The sequence below is a fragment of the Nannobrachium achirus genome, assembly GCF_963921795.1.
Source record: "Nannobrachium achirus genome assembly, chromosome: 5".
In the NCBI taxonomy this organism is placed as follows: Eukaryota; Metazoa; Chordata; class Actinopteri; order Myctophiformes; family Myctophidae; genus Nannobrachium; species Nannobrachium achirus.
Window position 1 is genome coordinate 64,137,041 of NC_137814.1, and position 25,599 is coordinate 64,162,639.

The window sequence follows — 25,599 nt, forward strand, 5'->3', positions numbered from 1 at the left end:
AACGATAAATGCAGGCGTAGTGGTAGTTTTTTATTTTCAGTCACCCAAGTGTTAAATCTAAATTTCGCATCCACTGGGCCAAGCAAAGCGCTCTGATCGGCTACTTCTCCCTTTGCGTTTGTTATCTCTTCTTGATTCGTGCATCGCTATGATCGCGATGCCCGAAACTGAAGGTTCTGTGGTGCAAAAATTAAGTGCGATTAAAATGCGTATTTTTTTTAATCGCTTTAATTTTCTGTAATTAATTAATCACAATTAATCAGTTAAAGTCCCAGCCCTAATATATATATATATATATATATATATATATATATATATATATATATATATATATATATATATATATTTTTTTTTTTTTCTCTGGTTTCTGGACAGACGTCAGGTTCATGGGAGGAGCCAGTCATTGTAGCGGTACATTAGAGATGAAACACCTCGGAAAGTGGAGACCATTGCATGGTGGGTCTGACTGGAGCCAGAAGACATCAGCTGTAGTGTGTAGAGAGCTGGACTGTGGCTCTGCTGTTTCAATATACAGGCCTTCTGCTTCCACATCTCAACCTGGGTGGGAACATCGTTCTCCCTGTGATGGGTCTGAGCCTTCATTGAGGAAGTGTGGAAGTAAGCTTTATGGAAAACATTCTTCTGAGGTGAAACTACTGGAGCTGATCTGTTCAGGTAACACCAAAACATCTGTCTGTCTGTCTGTCTGTCTGTCTGTCTGTCTGTCTGTCTACAGTATCTATCTATCTATCTATCTATCTATCTATCTATCTATCTATCTATCTATCTATCTATCTATCTATCACAACCAACCTACCGGTAGCTGTTAGTTTACGACAGACGATTGCTCGTCATGAATACCATAGTAATTTATACCTTTTAATTAGCCAGTAGCTATGCCCCTCCCAAAAAGCTTTTGTCCAATGCTAGCTTAGAATAACTTCCTGCTTGCTAAGGTTTGCCTTGGCAACAGCCTTGGCAAGCTGCCGGTTGCTAAGCTAGCATTGGACAAAAGCTTTTAGGGGAGGGGCATAGCTACTGGCTAATTGTATGTGCTTCTTTAAAACCACATTTATGATCATTCACGCTGCTCTCTCTCTCTCTCTCTCCAGAGTCAGTGAGGTTGGTGAATGGGACTAGTATGTGTTCAGGCAGAGTGGAGGTGAAATCTGATCAGTCATGGGTCTCAGTGTGTGAAGGTGACTTTGACCGGCAGGATGCAGAAGTGGTTTGTAGGGAGCTTGGCTGTGGGGCTCCTTCAGACCTCCAGGGGGCGCTCTATGGAGAAGGAAAGCCTTCAATGTGGACCAAAGAGTTCCAGTGTGAAGGCAGTGAGTCTGTTCTCCTGGACTGTAGAACCTCAGACTCAACTAGAAACACCTGCTCACCTGACAAGGTTGTTGGACTCACCTGCTCAGGTAAAAGACAAACAAAATATTAATATAAATACCAGTAAGAGGCCCTGAGGGCGAAAAGTGAGGTTGCACAGAGGGCGAGGCATTCCAAGCTATGGGCTCAATATTGACACTGGTTATACACTGGTTACAATATATATATACATATATATATATATATTATATATACTGTATATTGGCATTCCCAGATGTGGGCTTAATATTGATGACATCAGGGATATCCAGGTGATGATAGTCCGCAGTCTTGATTTTCAAATTAGTTCTGTCTAGGCCATATGGAGCGTCCATATATGGGCATTGCCTTGATGACATCAGGGATCTCCGTATATGATTGCCAGGACAGGCTGCCTTGTTTATGTGATGTCACAAAAATGGGATGTCACAACAGGACAGCTAAAGACACTGAGGTGTTACTGACTCACCCACCCACCCATCTACCCACCCTTTGACAGACAAGATGTGCCGGTTTGCATAGTTAACTGCGACCTACGGTCGCAAACACTTTTTAAACTTACTCTCTTGTCTCTTCCAGAGTCTGATGATGTCAGGTTGGTGGGAGGAACCAGTCACTGTAATGGTAGTCTGGAGATGAAACACAAGGGAGAGTGGAGACCAGTGGTTGTGCAGTCTGACTGGAGCCTGAAGTCATCAGCTGCAGTGTGCAGAGGGTTGGACTGTGGCTCTGCTGTTTCAACATTAATTACCTCTGGTAACACTGTATCATGGAGAACGTCTACCTGCGAAGGGTCTGAGTCTTCACTGAAGGAGTGTGGAACAAAGTGGAATGGTGGTGGTGACGGAATGGAGTTGATCTGTTCAGGTAATAGATTGAATATGTTTACTTCACTTATTTAATCAATCAATCAATCAATCAATCAATCAATCAATCAATCAATCAAACAAACAATCGGCCAGCCAGCCTGCTAGCCAGTCAATTATATAAAGACTCACCATTCATCAGGCTAGGCAAACAGATATTCTCCCATTGAGTCTTTCTGACAAAAAAACAAAAAAAAGAAAAACTTGACAAGGATCAACAAATAGCTTCAACCAGATTCCTGGAGGTGGGAGCGAATAAAACAATGATGACTACTAGTCAATGCTAGATGTAGTCTTGGAGTTAATGTACTTGGAAGTCAGCACAAGTAGGCTAATCCATCCACGTTGAGATAGAGGGTGCTCTTGGACTAGCGCCCTCTATCATATGTGACCGACAGTACAAAGGCACCGATTGGCTAAAGGCTCTGCCTTGTACTGTCAGTCACATAAAGACAGCACCTACTGTCAGCCGGCAGGATACAGACGTGGCCTCAGTTGCCACTTTGGGCTCTCTCTCTCGGTCGTCCTCTGACGAGCTTCCATCAGAGTCTCCAATCTTTCCGGTTCTCAGCTCCCGCATCCTTCTTTCTTAGGATTGGATGGCTCTCTGCCACCTCCAGCCAAGCAACTCAGTAATATGCCTTATAAAAGACTCTCTCTCTGTCTCTCTCTCTCTCTCTCTCTCTCTCTCTCTCTCTCTATCTCTCTCTCTCTCTCTCTCTCTCTCTCTCTCTCTCTCTCTCTCCAGAGTCAGTGAGGTTGGTGAATGGTAATAGTATGTGTTCAGGCAGAGTGGAGTTGAAGTCTGATCAGTCGTGGGTCTCAGTGTGTGAAGGTGACTTTGACCAGCAGGATGCAGAGGTGGTCTGTAGGGAGCTTGGCTGTGGGCCTCCTTCAGTCCTCCAGGGGGCGCTCTATGGAGAAGGGAAGGCTCCAATGTGGACCAAAGAGTTCCAATGTGAAGGCAGCGAGTCTGTTCTCATGGACTGTGGAATCTCACATTCAACTAGAAACACCTGCTCACCTGACAAGGCTGTTGGACTCACCTGCTCAGGTAAAAGACAATCTAAAGATTTTGGTTTTGGTACGGAAGTAATATTATTTTTCTAACTACCAGGTATGTTCCTGAAAACTACCAGGTAATTACCAGGTAATAAGTGTTTGCCTGGTAATTACGTGTTAAGTACCTGGTAATACATTTAGTAATTACTAGGTTTACTACCTGGTAGTTACCAGGTATGTTCCTGGATACTACAAGGTAATTACCAGGTAATTATAAGTATATGTAATTACCCAGTAGTTATTGGATGACCTTAGCTGGTAATTACTCAGTATTAACCCAGTAACTAGAAACATTTCTTTTTTTTTTTTCAGGTAATTACCCAGTAGTTACGGTTGAACTGTTCTGTAAAAGAAAGCATGGGTCAATTCCGTGACATTACCTAGTAATTACTAAGTGTTTAGCCAGTAACTAGAATATGTACCTTGCATTTACCCAGTTAAGTGGAACTACGGTAAAAAGAAGTACTTTTGGTGGGACCAAATGGCATCGTGGCCATGGGTGGATAAAATAACCAGGGAGTGGTGAAATAATAATTACAACAACAGAGGCAGTGCCACAGATCACTTTCAAGCCAGAGTCAAAACCAACAAAGGTGTTAGGCCAGCGTTGGCACCCCAGCGCCCCCCAGGGGTTTCCCTAAACTTTGTTCCATCCACGGTTCTCCTGCGTTCTTCCCCACCTGTTTCCACTGATTTTGATTGAGACTGGACTCCTCCCGGGCACAGCCGTTCTGTGTTTCCCTAATTGCGTGCCTTCTTAATGGACCCTGTTTTGTTCCACCGTGCTCGTTCATACATTCCACCCGTTTACCTGCTATATCTCTCTCTCCGTTTCGGGTTCTGTGTCGTACGTTTTGCCCTGTGAGGCTACCTTTGTTTTCCTGTTTTCGTCAACTCTGTGAGTTCCATCCAGTGTATCTGATTTATTTCCACGTTCCCGTGAGGGAGAGTTCTCGTCTTTTGTTTTGTTTGTGTGACTACTTTAAGTAAATTTCATTCTACTTCTACCAGTGCCTCGTCCTGCCTATTTGATTCCACTCAGTTCAGGGGTTATCCCAACAGAATGAACGAGCCAAATTTGGAATCGGCAGGACGCAGGCCTGGCCTCTGCGTTTTTCAGTCGATGGAACAAGTGCTCTTAGAAATTCTGGACCGTTTCGATCGCTTCGAGGCGGCGCACGAGGACGCGGCTCAGGTGCTGTTAACGCCGCTGACCGGGATGATGAATCGTTCTCCTCGCAGGATGTTAGCCGCCCTTCGAGCCCCTCCCCTGCCTGGCAGTCCTTCCATCGTTCCCTGCGAGAGTTGAGGCGGCAGGAGCCGCATCCAAGTAACTCCTCTGGCTCCAGCGTTTCTCCGCGTTCTTCTGATGTTGGACCCGACCCCTGGCCCCGCCGCTCGCAGCGGGAGAGGAGGCGCCGAACCCCGGCGCCACCCGGTGCTGAAGCTTGCCGTCCCCAGGTGGAAGACGAGGATGCGCTGGGTTGGGAACCTCGGCCCGGCCAGAGGCGTCAGCCGGCGGAAGAGAGAGAGAGAAGAATGAGGCAAGGCCGCTGTCTGTATTGTGGTGCTAAGGACCACTTTATCAATCAATGTCTTGTGAGACCCCGCCACCCTGTTAGGCCTAAGTCATACTAGTTACGTTGGTACGGGTGTGTTTGTTTTTTGAGCTCTGCTAGTTTTTCTGTACTAGCCTATTTAAGTTCTCTGCTAGTTTCCTGCACTAGCCTACTTAGGTTTCTCTGCTAGTTTTCTGTACTAGCCCACTTGGTTTTCCTCCTGTTTTTGGGAGCCTTGGCTGGCCACTAGGTGGTCGTTTTGTTGTATTTGTTTTTTTATTCCCCCCTTTTGGGGTTAGTTGTTTTTGTTTTTGGATTTTTTTCCCCCGTTCTTTGGAGTCCATTTTTCTCATGTGTTTAGTTTTTTCCCTCCTTCTCTGTATTTTTCCGGTGTGTGTGTGAGTGTGTGTGCGTGTGTTGTTGTGGTTCCTTTGGATGCTACTGTATGTTCGTGCTGTTGGAGTGTTCCTGTCCTGTTGTTCTTAAAGTGTCACACTCACCCCACCTGGGGTCAGCCAGACGAGATGTGAGCAGGCTGGTGGCTTCTGCCTGGGAGGAGTTGGTTCCTGCACTACGTTGAGGATCTACCCTGTATCCAGTTAGCTTCTTCAGTCCTTCTCTACGTCCAAGACTCTTCGCTGTCTCCTGTGTCCATTCGGGTGCTGCGTTCCTGTCTCTGCGTACCTGTGGGTCCTGTTCCTGTGCCACCCCGGTTATGTGATGCGGCTCTGGGGGTTCCCTCACGTTTCCTGGCAGGGATCCCAGTCGCCGTCCGGCGGTGGTCCATGGGGCATGCTTGGGCCCTCTGTACTGACTGGACCTTCGCCCCGTTTGCTGTTCTTGTCCACCCCTCCCGCCCCTTCTACCTCCACCCCTGGTGCCTGTTTTTCTGGTTCCATCTTGGGACGTCTGGTAGCCGTCCCTTGGGGGTGGGGGGGGGGGGGGGGGGGGGGGGTACTGTTAGGCCAGCGTTGGCACCCCAGCGCCCCCCAGGGGGTTCCCTAAACTTTGTTCCATCCACGGTTCTCCTGCGTTCTTCCCCACCTGTTCCCACTGACTTTGATTGAGACTGGACTCCTCCCGGGCACAGCCGTTCTGTGTTTCCCTAATTGCGTGCCTTCTTAATGGACCCTGTTTTGTTCCACCGTGCTCGTTCATACGTTTCATCAGCCCCTGAACATTCCACCCGTTTACCTGCTGTATCTCTCTCTCCGTTTCGGGTTCTGTGTCGTACGTTTTGCCCTGTGAGGCTACCTTTGTTTTCCTGTTTTCGTCAACTTTGTGAGTTCCATCCATTGTATCTTGATTTATTTCCACGTTCCCGTGAGGGAGAGTTCTCGTCTTTTGTTTTGTTTGTGTGACTACTTTAAGTAAATTTCATTCTACTTCTACCAGTGCCTCGTCCTGCCTATTTGATTCCGCTCAATTCAGGGGTTATCCCAACAAAAGGGTCAAACTCCTTCTTCTGCTACACCACCAAAATAGTCAGGTCCACTATGTATTTTTGTTGGATTTCTTTGGGGATTAGTAAAACTATACATTTTTGGAATCTTCAGAGCATGGGGAATCCAAAAATATTTGTTTGCATTTGCACAGAAACCTGCAAAGCCGCCATTGTGGACGTTCAAAATGTCCGACATAAAATACATAATTTGTGCTATCTTGGCTTCTAGACAACCTAGAAACCCAATTAAACATGCCAATCCTATGTTTTCTGGGTCAAGGAATCGACTGAGTAAATGATGGGTGTAAAATATTCCAGACCCCCACCCCCTTTCTGGGGGTTATCTATTTTGGGACCTCCCAGAACAGTATGCCAGCCAGTTAATGTCTGATTTTCATAATATTAGAGTTTTGTAGGTTTTAAAACATCCCGAGTTCATTCATTAGACTTTTGAAGCAGCCAGAATAACCCTTCTGACTTTTGGTTGGGGTCTTTCCTCTCCTAGGACCCCCTAGACAGACCCCTGAGCCTATCTCAGTAATCGCTCTGCTCCTGCTCCAGAACAATGTTAGATTATTAGATCATAATTGAAACATAAAAGTTGTTGTAGCTGGGCTCTGAAAACAAAAATTAGCAAAATACCCGGGGTCTTCCTCAGGGGGTCCGGGACCCCTGGGGGGTCCTCAGAGTTACTACAGGGAAAGGATTTTATTTTTTACATCTGAAACTTTATGTATCCTGGGTTTATGTATTGTACTTCGATGATTTATTAGTATTCTCAGTATCATTTATACAATTTTTGTGTTAGACAATTATGGTTGACAGGTGTTACTGTAGGGATTAAGGAATTGCAACTTCTCACTTTGGGTGTGCAGACTGACATGTCTATTTATTGCAGTGCACTCACACTGACAACACAACACAACACACCACAGCACAACACAACACAACACAACACAACACAACACAACACAGCACACGCACACACACACACACACACACACACACACACACACACACACACACACACACACGGTGCTGAAGCTTGCCGTCCCCAGGTGGAAGACGAGGATGCGCTGGGTTGGGAACCTCGGCCCGGCCAGAGGCGTCAGCCGGCGGAAGAGAGAGAGAGAAGAATGAGGCAAGGCCGCTGTCTGTATTGTGGTGCTAAGGACCACTTTATCAATCAATGTCTTGTGAGACCCCGCCACCCTGTTAGGCCTAAGTCACACTAGTTACGTTGGTACGGGTGTGTTTGTTTTTTGAGCTCTGCTAGTTTTTCTGTACTAGCCTATTTAAGTTCTCTGCTAGTTTCCTGCACTAGCCTACTTAGGTTTCTCTGCTAGTTTTCTGTACTAGCCCACTTGGTTTTCCTCCTGTTTTTGGGAGCCTTGGCTGGCCACTAGGTGGTCGTTTTGTTGTATTTGTTTTTTTATTCCCCCCTTTTGGGGTTAGTTGTTTTTGTTTTTGGATTTTTTTTTCCCCCGTTCTTTGGAGTCCATTTTTCTCATGTGTTTAGTTTTTTCCCTCCTTCTCTGTATTTTTCCGGTGTGTGTGTGAGTGTGTGTGCGTGTGTTGTTGTGGTTCCTTTGGATGCTACTGTATGTTCGTGCTGTTGGAGTGTTCCTGTCCTGTTGTTCTTAAAGTGTCACACTCACCCCACCTGGGGTCAGCCAGACGAGATGTGAGCAGGCTGGTGGCTTCTGCCTGGGAGGAGTTGGTTCCTGCACTACGTTGAGGATCTACCCTGTATCCAGTTAGCTTCTTCAGTCCTTCTCTACGTCCAAGACTCTTCGCTGTCTCCTGTGTCCATTCGGGTGCTGCGTTCCTGTCTCTGCGTACCTGTGGGTCCTGTTCCTGTGCCACCCCGGTTATGTGATGCGGCTCTGGGGGTTCCCTCACGTTTCCTGGCAGGGATCCCAGTCGCCGTCCGGCGGTGGTCCATGGGGCATGCTTGGGCCCTCTGTACTGACTGGACCTTCGCCCCGTTTGCTGTTCTTGTCCACCCCTCCCGCCCCTTCTACCTCCACCCCTGGTGCCTGTTTTTCTGGTTCCATCTTGGGACGTCTGGTAGCCGTCCCTTGGGGGGGGGGGGTACTGTTAGGCCAGCGTTGGCACCCCAGCGCCCCCCAGGGGGTTCCCTAAACTTTGTTCCATCCATGGTTCTCCTGCGTTCTTCCCCACCTGTTCCCACTGACTTTGATTGAGACTGGACTCCTCCCGGGCACAGCCGTTCTGTGTTTCCCTAATTGCGTGCCTTCTTAATGGACCCTGTTTTGTTCCACCGTGCTCGTTCATACGTTTCATCAGCCCCTGAACATTCCACCCGTTTACCTGCTGTATCTCTCTCTCCGTTTCGGGTTCTGTGTCGTACGTTTTGCCCTGTGAGGCTACCTTTGTTTTCCTGTTTTCGTCAACTCTGTGAGTTCCATCCATTGTATCTTGATTTATTTCCACGTTCCCGTGAGGGAGAGTTCTCGTCTTTTGTTTTGTTTGTGTGACTACTTTAAGTAAATTTCATTCTACTTCTACCAGTGCCTCGTCCTGCCTATTTGATTCCGCTCAATTCAGGGGTTATCCCAACAAAAGGGTCAAACTCCTTCTTCTGCTACACCACCAAAATAGTCAGGTCCACTATGTATTTTTGTTGGATTTCTTTGGGGATTAGTAAAACTATACATTTTTGGAATCTTCAGAGCATGGGGAATCCAAAAATATTTGTTTGCATTTGCACAGAAACCTGCAAAGCCGCCATTGTGGACGTTCAAAATGTCCGACATAAAATACATAATTTGTGCTATCTTGGCTTCTAGACAACCTAGAAACCCAATTAAACATGCCAATCCTATGTTTTCTGGGTCAAGGAATCGACTGAGTAAATGATGGGTGTAAAATATTCCGGACCCCCACCCCCTTTCTGGGGGTTATCTATTTTGGGACCTCCCAGAACAGTATGCCAGCCAGTTAATGTCTGATTTTCATAATATTAGAGTTTTGTAGGTTTTAAAACATCCCGAGTTCATTCATTAGACTTTTGAAGCAGCCAGAATAACCCTTCTGACTTTTGGTTGGGGTCTTTCCTCTCCTAGGACCCCCTAGACAGACCCCTGAGCCTATCTCAGTATAATCGCTCTGCTCCTGCTCCAGAACAATGTTAGATTATTAGATCATAATTGAAACATAAAAGTTGTTGTAGCTGGGCTCTGAAAACAAAAATGAGCAAAATACCCGGGGTCTTCCTCAGGGGGTCCGGGACCCCTGGGGGGTCCTCAGAGTTACTACAGGGAAAGGATTTTATTTTTTACATCTGAAACTTTATGTATCCTGGGTTTATGTATTGTACTTCGATGATTTATTAGTATTCTCAGTATCATTTATACAATTTTTGTGTTAGACAATTATGGTTGACAGGTGTTACTGTAGGGATTAAGGAATTGCAACTTCTCACTTTGGGTGTGCAGACTGACATGTCTATTTATTGCAGTGCACTCACACTGACAACACAACACAACACACCACAGCACAACACAACACAACACAACACAACACAGCACACGCGCACACACACACACACACACACACACACACACACACACACACACACACACACACACACACACACACACACACTTTGTTAATCGTCACCCCAAAACCCTCACCCTATCCGCTTAAAGAGCTCATGGTCAATTATGCCCAAAGAGATTCACAACAATACTGTACATGTCCTTCCTAATTGTGTTGACAGTCTCCACCATAGCATTTGCAGGGAGGAGTGCAATTTGTCAGGTATGACAAAGTAGGCATCATAATACGATACCTTCATGGAAGTGCACACACATGAAGAGGCTGATTCCTCATCAAGGCCTTGCCTCTATGGCTTATGGTGCTTTGCAAGACATATATGTTTGGTCACCCGACACTGATGTCCTCCACCGATGGAAATAGATATATTCAAGCAAGTTCAAGTTATTGGATGTCACCAATGTCAAGGGTTCCTTGGCCTACACCATTTTTCTGGTGCTGGCTGGGGAAGAGCATTTGTTGGAATCTCCAAAAAGACATGGGTCAATGCCTACTTGAAGCCTGATGATGATGACCAAGTCATTAACCACTTGGCAAGGGTTCCATTCCTAATGAGCTTATTATTGGTGAGCTTCCATCAACATTGCAGTCATTGGAACATTTTGCATGCTATGTTTATAGTTCAAAAGGTCCAACAACCCTGCAATTACTCAGATGGGAACTATTTCTGTCAAAGACCTTTGAGGGTGAGATGCTACCTCCAACTCATGCTGCACTGCTACCACATATTCTCCGTGCCAACTACGTCACAATGCGGGATAAATCATACCTGACAAATTGCCCTGAGCTTCCACCAATCAAAGAAAGTAGATGGAATTCAGAGAGTGGAGGGTATGTTCCCAGTCAGGTGTCTTGCCATCCCTGCTCCAAAGGCAGTACTTGAGCTCAACAAATATGGCTGCAAAGCAGGTTGCAAGGGACGGTGCAGCTGCTCAAATAACCTGCCTTTCACTCCATGGTGGAGACTGTGTCAACACTATTAGGTTGGACATTGAAGATGACAATGATGAAGACAATAGATCCTGCATGTCTGAAATGACTGCATTGTAGTGAATCATTTTGGAAATAATTGACCATGGGCTCTTTAACTGTACTGCTGCCCTTGACGACGCTCACCGTCAGTGAAAGGGTTAATACCATGGCGCCGTTGACGGTGAGGACTGTGAATCTTACTGTATATACAGTAAAGGTATTATTACTTACAGTACGTCGCTCCGGTCCCGCCCGCATCGGTAATGTCCGCGATTTGTTTACAACGCACGTCGGGCGTGCACGCGAAGTGAAGCTCCTCCATAGTAAATCCATTGAGAGGCCCATAAAGAGACTTCAATAACTCATAAAAGACATTTGTATACAAAGAGGGGTCTCCACTCTGTATGTTTTGGGCTCGGGATGGGCGCAGCCATGTTTCCCTTATGGACCCACGCAGTCATGTGACTAGATCACGTATTCGTTGCCGTCAAGTGATAATCCAAAAAAACAAAAACAACCCCCTTCCGGCCCTTCAAAATAATAGCGGCGGCCTATGGAGGAAACAGCGTGGCACCGAGGCACCAAGCAACCTTCAGATTAAGAGGCACTATTTGTGTTAAGAGGATAGGGTGAGGGTTTTGGGGTGACAATAACAAAGAGGTGTGTGTGTGTGTGTGTGTGTGTGTGTGTGTGTGTGTGTGTGTGTGTGTGTGTGTGTGTGTGTGTGTGTGTGTGTGTGTGTGTGTGTGTGTTGTCAGTGTGAGTGCAGTGCAATAAATGGACATCACGTTATTCTGCACTCTCAAAGTGAGAAGTTGCAATACCTTCATCATGTCAAATTCTGGGTCTGGCCCTTGCCCTTCCCCTGTTCTACCACACTTTGCTCTCGCCCTACCCTCCTGTGAACCTGATTGTCAGTCTGAACTCCTCCCGGCTTCACACCTGTGAGCTGTTGCCGGATGACTACCTCGTTGTCCATAAAAGGGATTTTGTTCCCCTGGCATCACAGGGATCTCCATATATGGGCATAAAGGGGATTTGGTTCCCCTGACATCACAGTGATGACACCCTGTGGAAGACCCCTGGTATTTGCTACAACTATTTTTTGTTTTCAGAGCCCAGCTACAACAACCTTTATGCTTCAATGATCTAATTTAACATTGTTCTGGAGCAGGAGCAGGACGATTACTGAGATAGGCTCAAGCGTCTGTCTAGGGGGTCGCAGGTGAGGAAAGTCCCCAACCAAAAGTCAGAAAGGTTATTCTGGCTGCTTTAAAAGTCTAATAAATGAACTCGGGATGTTTTAAAACCTACAAAACAACTCTAATATTATGAAAATTGGACATTAACTGGCTGGCGTACTGTTCTGGGAGGTCCCAAAATAGATAACCCCCAGAAAGGTGGTGGGGGTCCAGAACATTTTACATCCATCATTCATTCATTCAATTCCTTGACTCAGAAAACATAGGATTGGCATGTTTAATTAAGTTTCTAGGTTGTCTAGAAGCCAAGATAGCATAAATTATGTATTTTATGTCGGCCATTTTGAACGTCAAAAATGTCGGCTTTGCAGGTGTCTGTGCAAATGCAAACAAAGATTTTTGGATTCCCCATGCTCTGAAGATTCCAAAAATGTATAGTTTTACAAATCCCCCAAAAAATCCAACGAATAAACCTTTATTAACATAGTGAACCTCACTAAAATGTGGAAAGCCTTACCGAAGGCCATAAAGGAGTGTGGATCCCTAGCATCCTTTAAAATTGCCCTGAAAAACCACTTACAGGCAGCAGCCGTTCGCAACTGGTAAAGAAAACAATCCTAGCCCAGCCCTTCCTCTCCCCTGCCCCTTCTTTGTATATACTTACTGTTTGTTTAGACTTACTGTTTTCTTTCTTTTTTGGTCCTTTCATTTTATTTTATTTACATATCTACTGCATAGTACTGTGTTCTAATCCTCTGTCATTCAATGTTATATGAGATACTTTAATGGTTTCCTTTGGAAATAAGCTTAGTCTTTTCTAGGATCTCCTTTTAGTAGACCTTGTACCAGTGAACTGTACCGTCATGAAACTGTACCTTTTCCTATGCAAACTTCTAACAAAGTCTTCAATCAGTCAATCAAACTCAAAACACTCAGATTTTGAATGCCCCAAAAATGACCAGTGTCGTTCATTTCGTTCAGTGCATGCCAAGTTCTGGCTCTCCTCTCCGGTATGCGCGAGTCTGCTTCTCCTCTGGACAGCACACTGCATCTGAAATCCACAGAGTTCCCACCCAAAACACCAGCATCCCTACCATTACCAAGCCATCATCAAACACAAATATAAATTCATTACATTAACACCTCCTCACACAACACCACCCTTGATATAATACGCAAAAACAGGAACTGCAGTAATAGCTGATGTCCTAATAGCAGGGAAAGGGGGCGAGTTTGGTGAGCTGCCCGTCATTGGCACAAAGCAGAGTTTGGCAGACTATGCCATACAATTCAAGGGATTTCTGGATAGCTGTGTTCTTGTAAATATTTTTTTACGTTCATGTGCAGATTTTATCAGAGAAAATGTTCTTGCACCTAGGTATTCACTTGAAGTGTCTTCTGCAGACCGGTCTGGCCGCGTGGGTGCCAGTGCTAGGTGGGTCTTTTCAGAAACAAAAAGTGGATGAAGCGGTGTCTGTATTCAGGGTATTGTAATTGACAGACACATCCTAGCTCTTCCACCTTTTGGTTTCTGCAAAACTCCAACCCAGTGCTTGGGGCCAGACCGGTCTGCAGAAAATGCATGGTGTGAATTCCCATGGTGGCAGTAGGTGCACGTATGTCACTAGAAGTGTGTTAAACACAATGTGAATTCCCATGACCGGGATGTCTGATGACACTTTATGTGTGTTGTTGAATCTTGTTCATTTAGACTGTATTAATGTTTACAGTTAAAATTGTCAATTGCACTGTGGAACATTGTTCATGTCGATGTTTGTTTATTTTTTTACTGAAAAGCATTTACAGTATTTTTATATTTTCCCGTTCAAAAACACTCATTTCACATTGCAAATAACGTTGCATCTAAACATCTGTAAGAGATCCAGTTATGGGAAAAAAGAAAAAAAAAATCTCTTTGCCAGCTCACCTGTTTTTGCATATTATGGCAATCGGCAATGTTCTTTTACAGTACAGTTCAACCGTAACTACTGGGTAATTACCTGGGGAAAACTTTTAAACCGTAGTTCCACTTAACTGGGTAAATGCAAGGTACATATTCTAGTTACTGGGTTAATACTGAGCAATTACCAGGTAAGGTCATCCAATTGACCCACGCTTTCTTTTACAGTACAGTTCAACCGTAACTGCTGGGTAATTACATACTTATAATTACTTGGTAATTACCTTGTAGTATCAAAATGCCTGGTAACTACCAGGTAATAAACCTAGTAATTACTAAGTGTATTACCAGGTACTTAACATGTAATTACCAGGTAATTATTGTACTGTAAAGTAAAGCATTACCATCTTTATTGATCATTTAGAATTTAAACATGTATGGACTTAGCTGTAATTGCATTAATCAAAACTCAAGTCTGTTAACATGGAGCGGACATTTTTGTGACGGCATCATTTCCGGTTGTATTCTAAAATCTGTTGCTCTGGGATCACTCGCGGGTGCGGGAGAGTTGTGTTTTCAGCTAATCACTGACAACACGTCTTTGGTGGTGAACCATTGGATTTTGAATGATGGCTTGAGTTGAATTGTAATGTGTTAAGGCTTGTCTCTTACAGAGTCTGATGACGTCAGGTTGGTTGGAGGAACCAGTCACTGTAATGGTCGACTGGAGGTGAAACACCAGGGAGAGTGGAGACCAGTGGATGGTTCATCTAAATGGAACCGGCAGTTATCAGCTGTAGTCTGTAGACAGCTGGATTGTGGTGATGCTGTTTCAACAGAACAGACTTCTCAAGATGTCTATCCTGTATGGAGGATTATATCTTCCTGTGTTGGGTCAGAGGCTTCTCTGAAAGAGTGTGGAACAAAGCAACCTCGAAGCTCTGTTGAAAGATTGGAATTGATCTGTTCAGGTAACAAACTATGATAGTAATCTTTAATGTCTGTCTGTCTGTCTGTCTGTCTGTCTGTCTGTCTGTCTGTCTGTCTGTCTGTCTGTCTGTCTGTCTGTCTGTCTGTGATGATGATGATGATGGTGACAACTAACATTGTGTCTGTTTGCCCCCATATCAATGAGTAACCCATTCTCATTTATTGAGAATTGTGTGTTCATTCAAGTTTTCTTAAAGTGGGGGCATGGTGGCGCAGTGGTTAGCGCCTCACAGCTAGAAGGTCCTGGGTTCGATTCCTGCCGGGGAGCGCTGTGGGCACTGGCGGCATGTTCCTCCCTCTGCATCATCAGCGCCCATACCCTAGGTGGGGTTGGCAATAGGGCCTTTCTGTGTGGAGTTTGCATGTTCTCCCCGTGTCTCCTAGGGTTGATACCCTCACAAAAACATGCCTCACAAAAACATGCAGTAATCCTGGTCTCAATAATGCCTCCACCTGGCCAGCCGGGGCACCTGATGGAGGGGAAAGGAATCTGTTGGAATAACGTGTTCCTTCCACGCGCTACAGTACGTCCAAACCAGGGAAATCTCCACTGTCAAGGGAAAAGAAGCAACTTGGACTCCTCATGCATAGAAGGAAGCATGAGGTCAGTCCGCTGTCTCCCCAGGCGCGGCAGAGGGAGAGCAGAGCCCAGGATTACATAGGGAATTGGCACTGGGTGAAAAATGGGTTACAAAATTGTGAGATGACAATTTAAGAAAAAAAAAATCTTAAAGTGATGTTTGTCATTATTAGTGGCCAAGTGAGTCCAAATCTATCTCCTCTTGGGATCTTCACGTCATGTGCACAGACCTTTTTTTACATGAACTTTGGACCAATAATAATAGCGATAAAGTGGCCGAAAACGTCTCAAATCATGAACACAGCCTGCGTGAAATTTTGCATGCACATTCCCACTAGGTTAAGGAACAGATACCACCCTTCTCACATTGGCCTGTTATAGCGCCACCAGCGGGTCAACTTTTGCAAAACACATTTTTGGGACAAAATAACTAATCACGCACGCAGCGTCCGATTGCCGTGAAAGGCCCAAGAACACGTGGCACCCTTTTCATATTGGCCTATTAAAGTGCCACCAGGAGGCCAAAAAAACCTACCTGACCTGCCGGAGACCTGTTCTCGCAAGAACACTGCTTCTAGTTTTTCTTTGATTTATTTTCCCACTTTTCTTGCATTTCCTGCTTGTTTTCCTTTGCTGCTTTCTTGCTTTCCTACTTGTTCCTGGCTTGGCCACTTTATCGCTGCTTGCAGCTATAGTTCATTCTTGTCACTGACGTCATCTCTCTCTCTCTCTCTCTCTCTCTCTCTCTCTCTCTCTCTCTCTCTCTCTCTCCAGAGTCTGTGAGGTTGGTGAATGCGACTGGTTTGTGTTCAGGCAGAGTGGAGGTGAAGTCTGATCAGTCGTGGCTCACAGTGTGTGAAGATGTCTTTGACCAGCAGGATGCAGAGGTGGTCTGCAGGGAGCTTGACTGTGCAGATCCTACAGTCCTCCAGGGGGCGCTCTATGGAGGAGTGAAGAAACCAATATGGGCCAAAGAGTTCCAGTGTGAAGGCAGCGAGTCTGTTCTCCTGGACTGTACAACATCTGAATTAACTAGAAATGCCTGCTCAGCTGACAAGACTGTTGAACTCACCTGCTCACGTAAATACTACTACTACTACTACTACTACTACTACTACTACTACTAGGCCTACTACTAATAATTATAATAATAGGGCGAAACGGTGGCACAGTCAGTAGCGATGTCACCTCACAGCTAGGGTTAAACCCTAGGGTCCAGGGTTAAATTCCCACTGGGGATGATGTGGGCGCTGGGGGCGTGTTCTCTCCTCTGACTCATCAGTGCCCATTCCCTTGGTGGAGGTGGCAAAAGGGCCTTTCTGTGTGGAGTTTGTATGTTCTCCCTGTGTCCTCTAGGGTAGGAAAAACATGCAGTAATCCTGGTCTCTATGCTGCCTCCCCCTGGCCAGCTGGGGCGCCTGATGGAGGGGAAAGGAACTGGTTGGAATAACGTGTTCTTTCCACACGCTACGTCCAACCTGGGGAAACTCCCCCATCAGGTGAAAAGAAGCGGCTTGGACTCCTCATCCATAGAAGGAAGCATGAGGTCAGTCCGTTGTCTCCCCAGGTTGGCAGAGGGAGTGTAGCACCCAGGATTACATTAGACAATTGACACAGGGTGGGAAAAGGGTTACAAAAATTATGGGATAAAAATAAGTATTAAATACATACATACATACATATATACATACATACATACATACATATATACATACATACATACATACATACATACATACATACATACTACATACATACATACATACATATATACATACATATATACATACATACATACATACATACATACATACATACATAGGCCTACATACATACATATATACATAATTACAAAAGAATATGTATGGTGTACATTTGGTTTTGGTTATTATTTTATAATAAATTAATCTGTTTGACTGCTTAAACTCTTGTCTCTGTACAGACTCTGATGGTGTCAGGTTGGTGGGAGGAACCAGTCACTGTTCTGGTACACTGGAGATTAAACACCAAGGAGAGTGGAGACCAGCAGATGACAGGAATTGGAACGAGGATTCATCATCAGCAGTGTGCAGACAGCTGGACTGTGGCTCTGCTTTTTCATCAGAAAGGCATTTTGTCTCCACATCTCAACTTGTGTGGAGCTTTAGACCTTCCTGTGTTGGGGCTGACTTTTCTCTGTCTGAGTGTGGAAAGATCCCATCTTCAACTTCCAATGTAACAGTGGATGTGGTCTGTTTAGGTAACACAACAAAATTAGTTCAACAATGACAGTAATATTGCTTCTCATTATCTGACTATATACTTGGGGAGTATATAAATAAAGTATCAAATTCGCAGAGGTTTAGGTTTCGTTATATGATGTATAAAGTAACTTACTGTGTTTTTGAGCGGTGCTAACCGCTCAAATACTTCGGCTTTGCCGAAATAATTAGTATAGGGTCATAAACAAAGATCTAGAGGCAAATAAGGTCCCTGGTTGCCTAATTGACGACCACCAGAGTCATCAGGCTCTGGTGGCAGAGCTGGTTCTGTCCAGAGATGGTTCCGTCCTCTGTATGGATTCGTTGTTTGATTGCCCTTAGGGCTACTAGCATGGCTCTTACCATTCTTCTGGGAGGGATCAGTCTGTGAAATTCCTTTCTGGCTTGATTAAACGGTTGTACCACAGCTTGACGAAAAGGTCCTCGGTGATATTACGTTTCTTCTCCTGTTCTGAGAAAGAGAGTGATATCTTCTAAGACAGTTTCTGTATATCCTTCATAGTGATCTGCTGGAACAGGTTCCAATTATCTTGTATTCCTCTGTACAGGTGGGTCTCTCCTTAGGTCCTCTGTACAGGTGGGTCTCTCCTTAGGTCCTCTGTACAGTTGGGTCTCTCCTTAGGTCCTCTGTACAGGTGGGTCTCTCCTTAGGTCCTCTGTACAGGTGGGTCTCTCCTTAGGTCCTCTGTACAGGTGGGTCTCTCCTTAGGTCCTCTGTACAGGTGGGTCTCTCCTTAGGTCCTCTGTACAGTTGGGTCTCTCCTTAGGTCCTCTGTACAGGTGGGTCTTTCCTTAGGTCCTCTGTACAGGTGGGTCTCTCCTTGGGTCCTGAAGTGATAGGTGCATCTTTTCTGTCGGTCAGACGACCACGCTACATTAAACCCTGCAGTCTATGGTTGCTGTTTCGAATCCTGGGAGGCGTTTTGAGCCGGTGTAAAGGTCAGGACACACGAAAACCTTATATAGTCTGAGCAGACCTCTAGACTGACATCATACACAACACAAAGAATATTGCCATGCATGCCTATCAACACTGATTCGCGCAGGCGCCCTTACAGGAATTAGTTGGCACTGCTCACTTCGCACGGGTGCGATTTTTATTTATATTTACCCCATATTATGACCAGTAGGTGTCACAACATGATACTGCCTTAAAAAAAAGAATAAAAAAAGAATAATAATAACTAGAAATACTGTTCCTACGAAACAGTGTGGGCTCGCATGTAACACTATGTATAGGCACAAAGATCTACCCTTTGGCTCGTTGGCACCTCAATTGCAAGTATGGTTGCCAATGTGAATATATTCTGCAGCGTGCTAACTGTCATGTGAAGCTCAACCAATACTCCAGCTACCACTCCTACCTCCCAGATGTTTTTTTCCGCAACTCAATTGCACCTCATTGGCTGAGGGCCCTGCCTTTTTACTGTCTGCGACGGAACTCTGTATATTATATAAATAATGAAGATAACATAGTGTTCTCGCCTTTAGCTGTTCATGAAACAGTTTGGGCCCGCTGCTCCCTTATTGCTTATGTTGTTGTTATTTATATCAGTTTGCACGTATTGGTGATGATGTCACTTAGAACGCTGCTCCTCATTGGCTAAGGGCCCTGCCTTTGTACTGTCGGTCATTCTTTTTTTTAGGAGAATAAACTTGACCTATAAATATTTGGTATAACAGAGGGGGCATAAAGTATAGCATAACATACTGATATAACATACTGGTCTAGAGCGAACGCGTTGTTGTTTGCGGTATATCAGGTCATACTGGTGATGATGTCATCTAGAACGCTGCTCCTCATTGGCTAAGGGCCCTGGCTTTGTACTGTCGGTCATTTTAATAAACTTGCCCTATAAAGATTTGGTAAAACATACTGGTCTCGCCTTTCAGCAAGCCTACACTAATAATACAATAAAATAAAAATAATTATAATAATATTATAATAATAACTGAAATTGATATACCATATTTTTGCCATCCTGCAAATCCCTAAGGACAGTTATTAGCATGCACATATTTGGTCATGTGCGGCTGTCCTGAAAGATGATGCGTTTGCTTAGAGTATGACGCATTGCCAAGCAATAGACCGTTTGTCAGCCTTCTGATTGGTCCCTGAGACTCCCTGACTGGCCAACCAGAAAAAAAACATTCACTTTTCGCTACCGGGGGTAGAGTTATGCAGTGGGAGAATGTCACTTCAGTCTTCACCGCGGTGCCGTGATGCGGAGCACGGCCAGCGTGCAGTACGGCGCTGCGCGGTCATATCGATTTCGAACATTATAATGAATAAGCTTCAACAGACTAGTTCACATGAACCTTATCAATGTAACTAAGAGTTTTGATTGGGTACATCTTACAATAAATGCGAGAAGTCTCTGTGTGTCTGTGTGTGTGTGTATGTAATCCGCGTATCTCGAGAACCGTTCGTCCCACCGGCTTCAGATTTGGCACGCGCGTTCCCCGCCGCAGTGCGGAGTGCCGTGCCCGGCCAAGACCCGACCCGACGCGCGGTTTTCCAGAACCGGGGCGAAACGTTCGGAATCACCATATGCAGAGCTGATTGTTGACATCAGGCTGATTCGGAGGAAACCGGCGCAAGCGCTGACTCATTGTGACATCACTTCATAAAAGGCTCTGACATCACGTACGCCACATGAGTCAACAAAACATTTCTGTGAGTGTGTATGTATGTATGTAATCTGCGTATCTCGAGAACCTTTCGTCCCACCGGCATAAAATGGGCCTAAAATGGATGCAGACAGATACAGATATCTCCATATATGAGCATAAATGGACACAAACAGACAGATATCTCCATATATGGGCATAAATGGACACAGGCAATTAGATGGTCAAAACGGGTCCTACAGAGATCGCCATATATGGGCATAAAATGGAAGCAGACAGACAGATATCTCCATAAATGGGCATAAATGGACAATAACCGAACAACGGGTATGATGGGTATTGCCTAACAACCGGAGGGGCATCATTCCCCACGGGTGGCAAAGCAAGCAGGCTGCGTATACTGCTCAAGATGAAGACAGACAGATACAGAGATATCCATATATGGGCATAAAATGGACGCAGACAGAAATATATCTCCATATATGGGCATAAATGGACACAGGCAAACAGATAAATGGGGTTTGCGTTAAAGGGTGTGGCATTCATTCCTTTACATCGTTCCCGAGTAGGCCGGTCCCCGACTAGACGATTGGCCGCCCGAAGGGCAGAGATCTCCATATATGGGCATAAAAGGGACACAGAAGACAGATACAGAGATCATATGGGCATGAAATGGACGGAGACATACTCCCATATATGGGCGTGATATCTCCATATATGGGCATTAATGGACACAAGCAAACAGATGGTCAAAACGGGTCCTATGACAACAGGTATAATGGGGTTTGCATTAAAGGGTGGGGCATTCATTCCCTATTTACATTGTTCCAGAGTAGGCCGGCACCCGACTAGACGCTTGGCCGCCCAAAGGGCAGAGATCTTCATATGGGCATAAAAGGGACACAGACAGACAGATACAGAGATCTCCATATATGGGCATAACATGGACACAGGCAAACAGATGGTCAAAGCAGGTCGTATGACAACAGGTATAATGGGGTTTGCATTAAAGGGTGGGGCATTCATTCCCTATTTACATTGTTCCCGAGTTGGCCAGGTCGCCGACTAGACGCTCGGCTGGCGGCCGAGCTTCTAGTATAATTTAAATGGGCAGAATTACGACAGCCAGCCTATTATGCAGTGGAATTATAGGCTGGCTGTCAGCTTCCTACCCAAGATACACTGCGCTTTCTCTCTCTATTTCTGTCCTCTGCCTGTTCCAGAGGATTAAACTAATTAAAACATATATTTTCTGGGGAAAACTCCTGTTTTGCAATGTAACTACTGTACTGATGTGTTTCCTTTGGTACTTTAAATAGCTATAATGAGGCCATAAAACATCTTTTTTCCCCATTCATTTCCAATATAAAAACAACCTGCCCTGGTTTTTCTGTCCCACTGGGATTAAACTAATTAAAACATATATTTTAGGGGGAAAACTTTTGGTATTTTAAATAGCTATAATGAGGCTATGAAAAATCCATTATAAAAGGTTGTTTTGTCCCACCTAGTAACAAGAGCAAAATGGGGCGGGATTTGACATACCTGTACGGTCTATTGTGGCCGTCAGGCCCATATAGGGCATTGCAGTGGGTGTGGGTTTCTGGTACAAGTAAAAGATTGTCCATATATCAAGCCATCCAGGATCCTGGTGAATCATGACCATAACCCCTTCTCTCTCTCTCTCGCTCTCTACAGAGTCAGTGAGGTTGGTGAATGGGACCAGTTTGTGTTCAGGCAGAGTGGAGGTGAAGTCTGATCAGTCGTGGGTCTCAGTGTGTGAAGGTGACTTTGACCAGCAGGATGCAGAGGTGGTCTGTAGGGAGCTTGGCTGTGGGTCTCCTCCAAGCTATGGAGCAGTCATCAAGGGAGGACACTATGGAGAAGGGAAGGGTCCCATGTGGACCAAAGAGTTCCAGTGTGACGGCAGTGAGTCTGTTCTCCTGGACTGTAAAACCTCAGACTCAACTTCAAACACCTGCTCACCTGACAAGGCTGTTGCACTTCAATGCTCGGGTAAAAGACAAACTACACTTTTGGTTTGGATTATTATTTTTAAATTAAAGGGATATTCCACTTTCAACAGGGAGCAGTGGTAGGGCCTCTCTCCACATACAAACCCATTGTAACTTCAAACTTCATTTTAACCATGATAGATTCATTAAAAACACCCATCATTTTTTCTGGTGACTCATTTTACCTTCCTAATACGTGAGCAGGCCGTGTTTTTCCGATAACTTTTTTCATGTATTATTAATAATTATTTGGTAAAATGGAAAACAAATGAAATACAAAAAAAAAAATATTAAAAATAAATGAAAAAGGTTATCGAAAAACACAGCCTGCTCACGTATTAGGAGGGTAGTATGAGTCACGAGAAAAAAACAATGGGTGTTTTTAATGAATCTATCATGGTTAAAATGAAGTTTGAAGTTACAATGGGTGTGTGTGGGGAGAGGCACTTGGCCTGGAGGGCCTGGTAACATTTACATCAAATATCTAAATATTCAATCAAGCTAATTAAAAACTGTTCAGGGTGTTCATAAAAGCCTGATTAGATGATACAATTACCAAAAGTTTTTTTGAAAGTGAACTATCCCTTTAAGTAATACCTACATTCCCTCATTTTTTCATAATATATTTGGGCGTAATTCTCAGGTCCATAATTATCCAACACGTGGCGCAAATGACCTCAGACCACCAGCAGCCCGTACGTCTCAAACTCAGTTTAATATAGGATTCAGAGGGTCTAAAATATACAATTCTCTGCCATCATATCTATGGGAGCTGTCTTCTCATCTATTTAAGAAGGCTCTGAAATCTCTTCTTTTAACCAGTATATACTTTCCATATGGTCTGCTAAATGAACCTGGGTCTATTCATTATTTTCCTTAGAGGTTGATCTTTTGTGTGTCTTAGACTGTGTATTGTTGAAATGATTTTGCTTCATTTCTGTTGTTCTCTTTACTCTGTTTTCTCTTTTTTGTTAATCAATCTGTAGGACATGTCTATTGTTTTATTTATAAGGGATACAATATTCTACCTTGATGTAATTTTACTGTTTGAATGTAAATATTTTTGGAGAATGCCACTTCTCAAGCCCCTGGAGGGTTTTTAGGCATCTCCTTCACATTTGCTAAAATCTTTGTAAAAGTATTTTAAATATTTTGTAAGTGAAATAAACAAACAAACAAACAAACAAACAAACAAACATTGTTTACTGTCCTGTCTCTGAACAGAGTCTGATGCTGTCAGGTTGGTTGGAGGGTCCAGTCACTGTTCTGGTACACTGCACATCAAACGGCAGGGAGAGTGGAGACCATCAGATGGACGGTCTGAGTTGAATCCATCACGATTGTGTAGACAGCTGGACTGTGGCTCTGCTATTTTAAAAGAAACTAGTTCTGGGTCCGGATCTCAGCCTCTCTGGAATTATACATCTTCCTGTGTTGGGTCTGACGATAATAGGTGTGAACGTCAACAATCAAGACAGGAGATAATCTGTTCAGGTAACACTATCAATGACTTAGTAGTAGTTGTTGGTTGCTTCTGGAGGAAAGACCCTTGTGCTTGTAAAGTCAGAGTCAAAACAAATAAAAATAAAACATGTGGCTATGTTTTCTTTTTCTTTTTTATCTCTCCAATTTCATCTAAAATGTATTTTGAGTTAAGACTTTTAACACACTGACTGCCAGACTCCAGTTATGTTAATCTGGTGCTAGCCATTTACAATATTGTTGACTTTCTTTGTTGTTGTATGTTGTACTTTCACCTATATACTGTGTGTGTGTGTGTGTGTGTGTGTGTGTGTGTGTGTGTGTGTGTGTGTGTGTGTGTGTGTGTGTGTGTGTGTGTGTGTTTGTGTGCGTGCGTGCGTGCGTGCGTGCGTGCATGCGTGCGTGCGTGCGTGCGTGAGAGTGAGTGAGTGAGTGAGTTTGTCTAGCTATACTTATGGGGACTAAACGCATGTTCACACAGTCACCTGCAGGGGGCCTCTGACAGTGTGGGGACAAACTAGTAGGTCCCGACAACGGTTTGGGTTAGGTTTAGGGTTAGGGTTAGGGTTAGGGTAAGGTTTAGGGTCAGGGTCAGGGTCAGGGTTAGGGTTAGGGTTAGGGTTAGGGTAAGGGTAAAGGTCAGGGTTAGGGGTTAGGTTTAGGGATAGAGGTTAGGGTAAGGCCACAGGACTTGCATAAAAAGAAATGGAAGTCTATGTAATGTGATGTAAATATATAGTGTGTGTGTGAGAGAAAACAAAAAGGAGAGAGAAAAAACAAAAAGGTGACGATTGCCATTTAACCACCAGAGGTCGGTCGGTGTGTCTATCTATGTCTTTGCAACTGAGTAAAAACATTCATTGACCCCAGTCATCCCTCCCCCTCCCCTCCCTAGCTAAAGCAGATGTAACTAGCTTGTAAATCGCTCTGGATTAAAAGCGTCTGCTAAATGCCTAAATTGTAAACTGTAACTGGGGGCCTTGGCGCCGTGGGGTGCGGCGCCAAGGCCCGTGTTACCTGGTTACCATGGTTACCAGGTGCTGCATGCGGCCGAAGGTGAGCGAAAACACTACATATCCCATGATGCAAATCGTCCGCCAGCATCAGGAAGCCCCTATTTTCCATAGGCTCCTATTCATTGCTGATGCAAAGAAACAGCTTAATCTCGGAATCTATTTCAAAAACACTTCGAAAGCAGAGAACCGCTTTTTTGTTTATGTTGTGTTGTGTGACTTCAGAGAGAGGGGGGAGGAAGAGGGAAGAATAGGGAGAGAGATGTTTAACTCATAGACACCCTGACTGTAGCGATGCTTTGTGATATGTTGATTTGAGATGCATTGCTTCGTGACGAGTGGTCAGCACTATAACCCTGGTAATAACTGCTTGTGTACTTATAAACATCCTCTATCTCTCATCCTCTCCAGAGTATGTGAGGTTGAGGCATTACTGGTCGTGGACCCCCAGATTGTGTTCAGGCATAGTGGAGGTGAAGTCTAATCAGTCGTGGGTCTCAGTGTGTGAAGGTGACTTTGACCAGCAGGATGCAGAGGTGGTCTGTAGGGAGCTTGGCTGTGGGCCTCCTTCAGTCCTCCAGGGGACGTTCCATGAAGAATGGATGGTTCCGATGTGGACCAAAGAGTTCCAGTGTGAAGGCAATGAGTCTGTTCTCCTCGACTGTGGAACCT

General features: G+C 44.7%; 1 protein-coding gene across 1 annotated transcript in view; it reads left to right on the top strand.

Moving 5' to 3' along the window:
- Positions 1-25,599, top strand: part of LOC308285263 (uncharacterized protein) — a 734,101-nt gene that overhangs the window by 43,798 nt on the left and 664,704 nt on the right. The window contains exons 8-17 of the mRNA XM_080725980.1: positions 376-675; positions 1,113-1,418; positions 1,948-2,235; positions 2,983-3,288; positions 14,630-14,926; positions 16,300-16,605; positions 17,468-17,764; positions 22,116-22,433; positions 23,657-23,926; positions 25,339-25,599. The exon at positions 25,339-25,599 is cut by the window's right edge and continues 57 nt beyond it. Coding sequence (XP_080582106.1) covers positions 376-675; positions 1,113-1,418; positions 1,948-2,235; positions 2,983-3,288; positions 14,630-14,926; positions 16,300-16,605; positions 17,468-17,764; positions 22,116-22,433; positions 23,657-23,926; positions 25,339-25,599 — 2,949 coding nt within the window. The remainder of the gene's footprint in view (positions 1-375; positions 676-1,112; positions 1,419-1,947; positions 2,236-2,982; positions 3,289-14,629; positions 14,927-16,299; positions 16,606-17,467; positions 17,765-22,115; positions 22,434-23,656; positions 23,927-25,338) is intronic.